Source organism: Salvelinus sp. IW2-2015, linkage group LG28 (assembly GCF_002910315.2).
Source record: "Salvelinus sp. IW2-2015 linkage group LG28, ASM291031v2, whole genome shotgun sequence".
Lineage (NCBI taxonomy): Eukaryota > Metazoa > Chordata > Actinopteri > Salmoniformes > Salmonidae > Salvelinus > Salvelinus sp. IW2-2015.
The window spans coordinates 13,464,619-13,476,647 of NC_036868.1; the positions used below are offsets into that span (position 1 = coordinate 13,464,619).

The window sequence follows — 12,029 nt, forward strand, 5'->3', positions numbered from 1 at the left end:
ATTATCTGTTCATAAATTCAGAGCGTTTTGCAGTCAATCACCCAAGCTAACTGGCTAAAGTTGGCTAGCTTGCTAGCTACTTCCAGACACAAATGAGAGAACACCTCTGACCATTTTACTCGCCCTAGCAGAGCTGGTTAGGCTGTTTACATGTTATCTAGAGCGTTCGTAACTATCTTACTTTTTTTGCCTACGTTTACTGACACCAGTCATATTCAGCGGGTATCATAAATTCATCAGTTATTTTGCGCTCTGGCACACTCAGACGACAGTGCTCTGAAATCGGAGTAGATAGCCACATTGAATTTATGAACGCAAGAGATATGCTAAGTGGATAATAGTCGTTCTATTTCAGCATAGAAATGCATATTTTTTGCTAGCTAGCCAAATGACACCTGCCTCTAGCTCTAGCCACTGAAAAACAACATGACACCCTCCCAGCAGCTAGCTAGCTAGCCAGCCAACGTTAGGCTCAGTGTTTTTACCTTGCTAAATAAATAGCTACATAAATAGATACGCTAGCCTATTAGCCACGTTATGACTGACTTGTGATCATTGTCCTTGCTAGTTTGATTGTATTGACATTCCTAGCCTTAGTTACATTTGTCTTGGGTTTAAAAATAAAATAAAAACTGAAACTGAAACAGTGGATCCTGAATGGGTGGAGGCAGCAAACAATGTACCAGGCCAGTTGTGATTTACAACCTGATAGCAATATTTTTTTTAACTTCAAATAAATGTATTGGTGTCAGTTCTACTTTAACAGCTATGCTCATTCCCTCAATGATTAAGACTCAATAAAACACATTAAAATCGATAGCAAAACATGTAATCTTAACACCCGCATAACTAGGAAATCTCGTACCTTTCTCTCTCCCTCAATGACAGTGATAGGCACGGTGGTGGAGGGCCACTTGCTCTTCGGAGGTAAAGGCTTGTCACAATTCCACAGCACAATTATCTGCAAACGAAACAATTCAATAAAATCTTAATTCAAAAGAGCATAGACCCAGTACATATAGCCATTATTTTTTTAGCAGCGGATATATAGCGAAAATAAGTCTGTTCATTATAAACTGGGTGGTTCGAGCCCTGAATGCTGATTGGCTGAAAGCTGTGGTATATCAGACCATATACCATGGGTATGACATAACATTTCCTTTTACTCTTCTAATTACGTTGGTAACCAGTTTATAATTTGCAATAAAGCACCTCGGGGTTTGTGTGATATGGCCAATATACCACGGCTAAGGGCTATATCCAGGTATCCTAAGAACAGCCCTTAGCCGTGGTATATTGGCCATATAGCACACCCGTAAATATAGCATGGGGAGACATGACATGCCGTATAGCTATAAAGATTTATGCTATATCACATAAGATAAACTTCCACTGACTTCGAGTGACAGTATAAAAATTAATGGTCTGCATCCCTGCTATTTCGCCTTAGCTCCCGGGTCATAGGTCTGAGCTCTCACCTGTGCACAGAACTTGGATTTGGCAACAGCGATGACGAGCTTGACTATGGGCTGCAGCTGAGATTGGAGAGGAGTCACGGCCTGGATAACAGCAGTGAACTCCTGGGACGGGATCTTACCTGCAACCACACAGAGAGACATAAACCTTAACACAAACCTTCAGACGCACACCTTAATACACACCTTCAGACACAACTTAACACACACGCACCTCAAGACATTAACCTTTCTGACACACACCTTCAGAAGGGACAGACTGGACTCTCCAATCCATCCACCTCATCACGCATAAATGGACACCCAGTGCACTTACAGCATCCCTATCAATCTCTCTGACACAGAGCTGTGGACTCTCTGACCTCTCTGGTGTACTGAGCTCTATTTATGGATTTACCCTGATGCTGTGTGGTGCCTCTAGAAGACCTATTTTGGACCCTGATCACACAACGATGCCTTCTTGATGTGGGACATGATAGCAAACTTGTGCTGGCTGTTTGTATGTGTCCATTTGGTGAGCATAACATTTACCTGAATAGGTTTGTTCTTTGCAGACATTGTTGCATAAGCAAAGAAATCTATAGAAAATCTCTGCCGATCATCTTCAAAGGAGGGATTCAGTATTGCATTAGGACCACACGAGTCCCATTGGGCGGCGTACAATTGGCCCGGAGTCGTCCGGGTTATTAGGGGAGGGTTTGGCCAGGGTAGGTCATTATTATAAAATATGAATTTGTTCTTAAATGACTTGCCTAGTTAAATATATAAAAAAATATAATAATTCTCATCCGGTCATCAAAATCCCATAAGCCTTAAAGTATTTTACTCTGGCAACACTTTTGTAGAAGAAATGTTTCCTCCGGGRAACCCCACAGCCATTTCTGGCAGCAATTTTAAGTGCACTTCAAACAAACGTTCGAATCAAACATTAAACTGCAAATGTACCAAGCAGAACTGGCAAAAACATTTTGTTCAAATGACTTTCATTGAAATAACTGTGATCAAAGTCATTTCTTCAACTGTTGTTAAGACAGGGGAAACATATTTTCAATTTCAACAAGGTATGTTAAGCATTGATCCAATATCACTGTTCCCTTTAGAACACTGTCGCAGAGTAGGCCGTTAGTCCCACATTTGTAAAAAAGAGCCTTGTATAATAGCCCCTCTTATCTTGAGAGTCTGCCCTTTGCAGGATACCTTACTGTAGGCCTAGTAAAGCAGGGTGTCATGTTGGTTATTAGCCTTTATGCTTGTTACTGGCCTTAGCAAAGGAGCTCTAGAACTCGTCATTAGAAAGGTTCAGTGTGATCTGAAAYACGCTCAGAAACTAGACCTCATTAATATTGACAGAACGAAGTCCAACTGTACTATGGTAATGGAAGAAAAAGAAATCCCACCGATTGCAATGAACCGGAACAATCATGCTCAGCAAACGAGGCAAGTTGGAGGGTTTTCCGGACCAAAACAGAAAGCCAGGCTGGATCAATGATAGTGATAGGACTCCAGAGGAGGAAGCTGTTAGGGGGTCCTGAAGCCTCGAGGAAATCTAGCTGGTAACCTTAAAAATAAATAGAGGTGCCGGGGAAGTGAAGAGGTGGGGTGATGAGGGCAAGTGTTACCGCTTTTTCACACGAGGTGGTGGTAAACAAATCACTCCTCTTCTAGCAGCATCCTGGAGATAGTCCTTCTGTACACGAATCGGCATTACACAATGGGAGAAGACTGTGTGGAACTGCATATGCAGCGGTCGGATAATTCACATAATTTTGTGTACCCTGCCAATCTAATTCGAGGATTTAGACAATATATAATTTCCTCATGTGAAAAGCTATAATGAAGCTATAGATTGAGATTTATTGACAGCTCAAACAAAATTCAGTTGAGACATTACATCTCATGAGTAAAAATTCTAACTCAAATGGCGATGAGAATTGGTTCGGATGACTGTGGAAAACAAGCAGAGTTTCAACAGGGAACATTCAAACAGTTTCTAAATGGACCTTCTCATTCTTATCCACTGCTTTGGCATCTCTTCATACATTCCCAGTAGCTTTAAACACAGTCAAAAGAGGATTGTGAAGCACATGATAGGAGGTACTAAAGGAGCTGGACTCTCTACTAAACAAGTTGGAAATCCAATTTGTGATTTTGAGGCGGTATACCCAGTCATCAAGACCCCCCAGAAATGGAGCCCAATGTCGCTATCGTTCCTTCTTTTCCACTTCTCAGAGGAGCAAATATGATTCGGGACAGATGCTGTCATAATAACAAAATATTGTAACATCAACTTGAAATTAACAGAGACAAATAAAAGCTTAAAAACAGTAAATTAAAGTCAGTAGAATTGAAATAGGCCTACAATGCAAAGAAAAAAACTAAAACCTTCTGCTGCTATCAGCATTATGGAAAGTGAGACTGATAATGCCTGTGTATAACCGGCATTGAGAACGTTATTCCTCCAGTACCGGCAAAAACGTATAACTGTGGAAGCATAAAGCAAACTGCCCATTCCTCCTGTACACAACTCCTCAGAGAAAGACAAGCATCTATCTGAGTTATGGCTTCATCCCAGTGCTCCTCGCAGGACTGCGACAGCAGCACAGTTCATAGTGTACAGCTCCAAGGTGCTCAATGCCGGAGGAAATACACAAGACACTGACTGCAGCTCTAGGCTTTATGCTGTTCTCTGCTCCATCTCAGTGACAACTAATCACTGACTAGGGAGGACTTGACCCGTGGCAGTTAATGGGACTGCAGATAGGATATGGGATAACATATACCAGTTTGCAAGGTTACATCCAAGACAATTTCCGTCGTAAAGTGCATTGTTTGGTCCCCAAATATGACTTTATGTAAAATTTGTCTGTGGTTGGTTAGCATGAGCAACATTTTCTCAGAGGGTATTAATATGTAGCACTGGGGTATATAAAATAGCATGGAGGAAAGGTTGAAGAGCGCACATTAACATTAGGCCCTCCACAATGAACTGGTTGTGAATGAAAATTTTCGTTTTGACTCTGTCAAGGAGTTGAAAGACCTGATGGACAAAGCGGAGGTCTGATTCTCTTGTGGTGCGCTCTGTTCAACAAGTTCCATGCATAGAAAGTTATATCAGACACATCCAATAGCAGGTTATCACCAGGCTTGCAACTCACCCGAGAGGAGTCTGTTTATACAGACACATAATAGCAGGTTATCACCAGGCTGCAACTCACCCAGAGAGGAGTCTGTATACAGACACAATAATAGCAGGTTATCACCAGGCTGCAACTCACCCAGAGAGGAGTCTGTTATACAGACACATAATAGCAGGTTATCACCAGGCTGCAACTCACCCAGAGGAGTCTGTTATACAGACACATAATAGCAGGTATCACCAGGCTGCAACTCACCCAGAGAGGAGCTGTTATACAGACAACATAATAGCAGGTTATCACAGGCTGCAACTCACCCAGAGAGGAGTCTGTTTATACAGACACATAATAGCAGGTTATCACCAGCTGCAACTCACCCAGAGAGGAGTCTGTTATACAGACACATTAATAGCAGGTTATCACCAGGCTGCAACTCACCCAGAGAGGAGTCTGTTATACAGACACATAATAGCAGGTTATCACCAGGCGCAACTCACCCAGAGAGGAGTCTGTATACAGACACATAATAGCAGGTTATCACCAGGCTGCAACTCACCCAGAGAGGAGCTGTATAACAGACACATAATAGCAGGTTATCACCAGGCTGCAACTCACCCAGAGAGGAGTCTGTTATACAGACACATAATAGCAGGTTATCACCAGGCTGCAACTCACCCAGAGAGGAGTCTGTTATACAGACACATAATAGCAGGTTATCACCAGGCTGCAACTCACCCAGAGAGGAGTCTGTTATACAGACCAATAATAGCAGGTTATCACCAGGCTGCAACTCCCCAGAGAGGAGTCTGTGTTATACAGACACATAATAGCAGGTTATCACCAGGCTGCAACTCACCCAGAGAGGAGTCTGTTATACAGACACATAATAGCAGGTTATCACCAGGCTGCAACTCACCCAGAGAGGGTCTGTTATACAACACATAATAGCAGGTTATCACCAGGCTGCAACTCACCCAGAGAGGAGTCTGTTATACAGACACATAATAGCAGTTATCACCAGGCTGCAACTCACCCAGAGGAGAGTCTGTTATACAGACACATAATAGCAGTTATACAGGCTGCAACTCACCCAGAGAGGAGTCTGTTATACAGACACATAATAGCAGGTTATCACCAGGCTGCAACTCACCCAGAGAGGAGTCTTTATACAGACACATAAAGCAGGTTATCACCAGGCTGCAACTCACCCAGAGAGGAGTCTGTTATACAGACACATAATAGCAGGTTATCACCAGGCTGCAACTCACCCAGAGAGGAGTCTGTTATACAGACACATAATAGCAGGTTATCACCAGGCTGCAACTCACCCAGAGAGAGAGTCTGTTATACAGACACATAATAGCAGGTTACACCAGGCTGCAACTCACCCAGAGAGGAGTCTGTTATACAGACACATAATAGCAGGTATCACCAGGCTGCAACTCACCCAGAGAGGAGTCTGTTATACAGACACATAATAGCAGGTTATCACCAGGCTGCAACTCACCCAGAGAGGAGTCTGTTATACAGACACATAATAGCAGGTTATCACCAGGCTGCAACTCACCCAGAGAGGAGTCTGTTATACAGACACATAATAGCAGGTATCACCAGCTGCAACTCACCCAGAGAGGAGTCTGTTATACAGACACATAATAGCAGGTTATCACCAGGCTGCAACTCACCCAGAGAGGAGTCTGTTATACAGACACATAATAGCAGGTTATCACCAGGCTGCAACTCACCCAGAGAGGAGTCTGTTATCAGACACATAATAGCAGGTTATCACCAGCTGCAACTCACCCAGAGAGGAGTCTGTTTACAGACACATAATAGCAGGTTATCACCAGGCTGCAACTCACCCAGAAGAGAGTCTGTTATACAGACACAAATAGCAGGTTATCACCAGGCTGCAACTCACCCAGAGAGGAGTCTGTTATACAGACACATAATAGCAGGTTATCACCAGGCTGCAACTCACCAGAAGGAGGAAGCTGTTATACAGACACATAATAGCAGGTTATCACCAGGCTGCACTCACCCAGAGAGGAGTAATAGAAGGGGAACACTGCAGCGTCCGTGGAGAACTGAGGCAGAATGTACAGTCCACCAGGCAACGAATTCCACATCAACTTGTTCCTGGATATGTGTGAATTTATTCTGTCTTGGATTATCTGCAGAAAAAGAAACAACACAGAGAGGAGGAGGAGAGAGAGAGAGGATTAGTACAAAGAAGCTGCTCGCTGTGCAAGAGGCTGGGTCTGATAGACGTGGCCATGTTGTCGAGCAGCGTCTTGCTGATGCAGATAACACCTCACTCCCTCAGCTGGGACTGATGCCCACTCACCCAGGTGCAACTGTTACCTTGCATGTTGACTGTGGAGATTGGACCTGTATCTCGTCGTCCCATGTTGCTATATATGATGACTGTGCTACTGACAGTCTATTGAACAGCAATGACTGTAAGGAGTTATTTGCATGCAGTGGTCATGCAGTAAGAGTGATGCACAGGATATTTTACATGAAGATGGTCACCTATGGGTCCTGATATTAGTTGYGTCAATGGACACAAAACCAACCTCTCAATCAAATTAATTAACATTAATGACAGTCATTTCATATCAGCCATCTACTTTTGATTGCTCTTTCCAATACACCTGCCTCACTGCATGTCCTGAAGTAGAAAGGCTACAGCTCCCCTGCTCTTGGATCCACAGCAAGAGACCTCCATATGGGTACGTCTCCTCCCTTGCATCAGCTACTCTCAGAGCCCAGTGCTTTCCAGGCTGCTTCCTCCGTTTGAACTGTGGGTCCTAATGAGGTTGTGAGAGAGGCCTTAACAAGCAACCCCCTCAGAGAGACGAGGCGGTAGGTCGACCCCTCCACAGTTTTTACTCCCTGCTAGGTGATGAGCTTCATATATGTTGCTCAAGATACAGTACCTCCACAGTAAAAAAAATATTTTATCTTCTACAGGAGTAGCTACAGTATCATGTGACTGTGTTATACTTGTTCTGCATTGTAGGCAAATGTATCTGAAAACCCTATTGACAGATTCAGGTCAGATTTATCTGGCTATGAGGGAAGCGGTGCGTCTGCCTGTTTGTCCCGCAACTCAAACGGTCACCCTCAGTGTGATTATCATATCAGTTTAGAGTCCATGTGCCCGTCCAGTGCCAGCAACACTGAGACGAGATGTGCCTTTTGATCTATATGGAGAATTAGCTGGCACTTATCGACAACCTCACAAAAGCCCTGTGTGTGTGTGCCACTTGTGGGGATATTTAGAATGCCTAATTTCCCCCATTTTGTCAGTCGGCAGGTAGCGCCGAGCATTTACCACATCTGCACAATGGTAAATATCCATGGAGATGGGCCTAATTTCGTCCCTGTTGGATTTGGACTAGGCACCTGGTGGTGACGTTCGCCCGGCAACACATAAAACCAACGCTCGGCCCTAATCCAATTCATCACAAAGTGCTGCTGTGGCTCCCTTTGAAGAACCATGGCGGAATGCCTATAGTTTATCCTCCTCACTTTCTATTTTCCCCCTCCTCCTCAACCCTCTTTGTCATTATTTCCTTTATGAAGTGGTAAATTGAATGGAAAGAGGAAGGGAGTAAAGACAGAGAGTGGAGAAATTAAACACAGACACCCTCAAAATGAAGAAGTGACATGAAAACCTCAGGGACAAAGACATATGGGTGACAGGTTGGAGTGTCTGTTGAGTGAGTTCTAAATTAGAGCCCACAACATTATCATAACAGAGTAGCTTCTGAATGGGTCAGTGATACAACAATAAGTGAAAGTGTGTTAATATAAAAACCCATGGAAAAACTCAGACCAAAGTAAAACCCTCAAAATGTTGAGTGAGACAGAGGGGTGAACAGAGAGCCTATGAGAATGTTCTGATGTTACCCTGCTGAACCTTTCCTCTCATACCTGCAGGCCAAAACACCTCATACCGTGGCTTCCTCTCCACACATCAGACCATAAAAAGTGTTTTTCTGATTGTTCAAGGGGAAACATGACAATTATTTTAACTTTGCTCTGAGAGGACACTATATTTGGGGGTGTGACAACAATAAACAGTAGCAGTATAGCACAAGGGGGAGTTTTGTTTAAGGAACCCCCAGCTACCTGTCTATGTACTCTAGTCCATGAGAGTCTCTAGACATTTAAGATGCCAGAGGAAACCGTTACACTGCAATCTCTTTTGATCATGGCAGGTCCTGACTGACTGTCTGTTCTGGGGAAGAGCCTGATGAAAGCCCTTTGTGTCTGTTTCCCCCCAGAGACTGAGACAGAAGAGAGAGTATAGTGAAAACACTCCCAAAGTAAGAGCCAGACTGTCAGGAGGAGTAAGAAAAAACAAACCAGGGGAAATTAAGAACTTGGTTGGGAAACGCTGTTGTACAGCCACCATCAATTCATCCTGGCCACTTGTGCACATTATAGAAAAGGCTATCCGTTATCCTGGCTGCTGGCTGTCTGGCCCTGCAATCCTCCCAACCCGCTCCCACCCACTCTTGATTCAAATGAACAGTTCTATAAATGGGAGAGCTTACCTCTAATGTAGTTAATACTATTTTTGCTACCGAAGAAAAATAAGCATCCCAGAGGAACTGAGTCTGCTGCCTGAGCGCCAATATTTTGTCATGGTCCACAGATCTGGTAATTGAAGGAACCTGGGGGAAAAAAAGGACAGAGTGAAAATTTAAACGAATGTGAGGGAGTGGGGGCACATGGGTTATTCTCTGGGCAGATGTGATTAGGTGAAATACTCCTTCCCGAGGGAGGCCCATGGACACACTGTCTCCACCCATGAGAGCCATAGCAACACCTCTCTGTAGGATTCGAATGGCCCTTTAGTGGCTATAACTTGAGGGACCAATGACATCGTTAACGATGGTCCTCAATGGTCAAATTACAATGTGATCTATGTGGTTGGCCTTAGAGGACTAATAAGAGGACCAATAGAATTTACTGGCATACCGTTCCAATTGAGGACTATCCTCTCAAGGTGTTGCTCCAGCATAGTTCATACTGCTAGAAAGAAACTGAGGTGTTAAAATGTTATGGGCTAGTAAACCAGCCTTGTGTGAGAGTGGTTGAGCCCTTAAGTTAGGGATCATGTCACTCCTATGGCTAAAACACAACACTATCACACCCTACTAACTAACAGATAGCACTACCTCATGTTTCACAGCACATCACTGTTCTGTACTGTTACTGTTCCTCTCGGAGCTCTTCATCAATTATACAAACAAACACAGAAAATACAATTCACAATGTGACACGTGGCAGGAGAGGGGGCAGGAAGACAAATCAGCAGTCACCATGAATGTCACATTTCTAACCCCGAAATCACAAAGACAGCCCCCCTTTCCCACCTGAAGCTTGAAAACAACGTCTGTCTGAGCTGATGTTTGGCAGTGACAGTATTTCTAATTTTAATACACTCAGAGGCAGGGTATACATTAGGCAAATCAAATCCTCCCCCTCCCTCTCTATCTCTCCATCAGTGTTTATGTGTCTCCTCTGTGGGGGAATAAGCTACTCCACATGTTGTGCTGGGTTGTTGTGCATCATTCTTCCACATAATTAAATGTAAAGAGATTCACTTTTTACCAGTAGGTGCAGCAACTTGATTGTTGTATAAAACCAAAACATTGGATGGCCTTAAAAACTCTCCTCCATTCTCATTATGGACCAACACACACACACGCGCACACACACACGCAGCAGTATGGTGTGGGGGCTGTGCTTTGCTAGTTTACCAACTCTGTAAACAAAGCTGGATATAAGTTATTATCTTGACACTCATAAGCTTGTTTATGTGTCTGTTTATACATAGGAGTGTATTTAAAAAGCTTTTAAATCTATTAACGCTCACGATAGCATACTATGACTCATGGTAGCGGATTATCTTTACATTAAGATATACGTAAACGATCTCAACAGCCATTTATTCACAAGTTTGAGTGTATAAATTGTAGAGATTTTACAAAAGTTTCTGAATTGCTTGTAATTCAAGCAGAGTTAGTTGGTTCTTTCCCAGAAACCCCTCATGCTAATCTTTATGAAGTTGGGTTTTGATAAGACAATAGATCTAAATGGAATACATTTACATTGAACCATCTGAACACAACAGAAGACTACAAATCAATCGTGATTTAATCCTAACTTTCCCAACCTTTTAGCATCCTTTTGTATCTAATTCACACTCCTGCATGACTTTTGTTCTGACACCACTTTGCTTGCGGTTCTACAAAACATGTGCGGACTGCTGACAGGCATTAGCAGTTCTGCTCAGTGTCGGCAGTCAACTTTTTGTTGTTCAGATAGCACTGTTCAACCGCCGATCAGCCTCTTATAAAACTCCAGACCACAAGGTGGCAGTAGCTTTCTACAGGCGTACGCCTGCTGTAGCTATCTATGGCAAATGTTAACTAACTAGTAAGCTGCACTAATGTTGTTGCTAGCTAGCTAGAATTTGTATTAAACCCTTGTTGATACTTATGGAAGCATTTAGCTGCCGACACTCAATTGGAAATGCAACACTCTAACACTTAAAAACGAAATGTAAATGCCATTTAATTTCCTTCTTGTTACCACATAAATTGTGACAAAAATAAAATTAATTATCAATTTCAATTTCATACTCTGTGTGGGTTGACTGTCAAAATTATAATGATCAATCAAATTCGATAAATCAATTGCTATGCTTCATTTTGCTGTTTTCTTTCTTGATTGCTCCTTTGAGTTTTCATTTTCGATGTGTTAGACCTGCCAATCAAACATGATGGTGGGGATTTGGTAACGGAGGCAGAAGAGGTTGCCTGGGCCTGGTAGCTGGGTCATTYCTACCTATTTTTTTATTTTTTTATTTCACCTTTATTTAACTAGGCGGCGCCTACAGTGCCTTTTCTGTCCCCGGGACATCACTTTATATTTACTGTAAAATGTGGATTCCAAAATGCTTTAAATATAAAAGGTCAGGTGTCCTTACATTAAACACACAAAAATATGGATCTTGAAAGGGAATAATTTTGAAAACTTTTTTTTCAGTGGATGTAGGCTTTTTTGCCATGTCCCCGGGTGTTACTCATCAACGTCCACGAGAAATACACCTTAAAATATAATATTATTTTATAGTCCTAGTTAAATTCTCTCTCATCAATTACTTTTGTTCAGGATTATTGTATTACATTTTTATTTACCATTTTCCCTGACTCTGATATCATTTTCCAATCTGTTAGTTTGTTTCAATTCTCCATTTATGAAAATAACCCCTTTCTAAAATGACACCACATTCAGGAAGTGTCATAATTTCTTTGGTGGGAAAAAAATGGTGCAAAAGTACATAAATATAGACACTCCATTTTATCTATTTTTCCATGTTTCATGTTGTTAGTCT

The 12,029-nt window shown here is 42.6% G+C and overlaps 1 protein-coding gene across 1 annotated transcript in view; it reads right to left on the reverse strand.

The window, feature by feature from the left end:
• LOC111954432 (exostosin-1-like) overlaps positions 1-12,029 on the reverse strand; it is a 313,392-nt gene that overhangs the window by 23,612 nt on the left and 277,751 nt on the right. Inside the window, exons 5-8 of the mRNA XM_023974172.2 lie at positions 9,178-9,297; positions 6,651-6,783; positions 1,479-1,597; positions 866-961 (exon numbers count right to left, since the gene is read on the reverse strand). Of these exons, the coding sequence (XP_023829940.1) occupies positions 866-961; positions 1,479-1,597; positions 6,651-6,783; positions 9,178-9,297 (468 nt within the window). The remainder of the gene's footprint in view (positions 1-865; positions 962-1,478; positions 1,598-6,650; positions 6,784-9,177; positions 9,298-12,029) is intronic.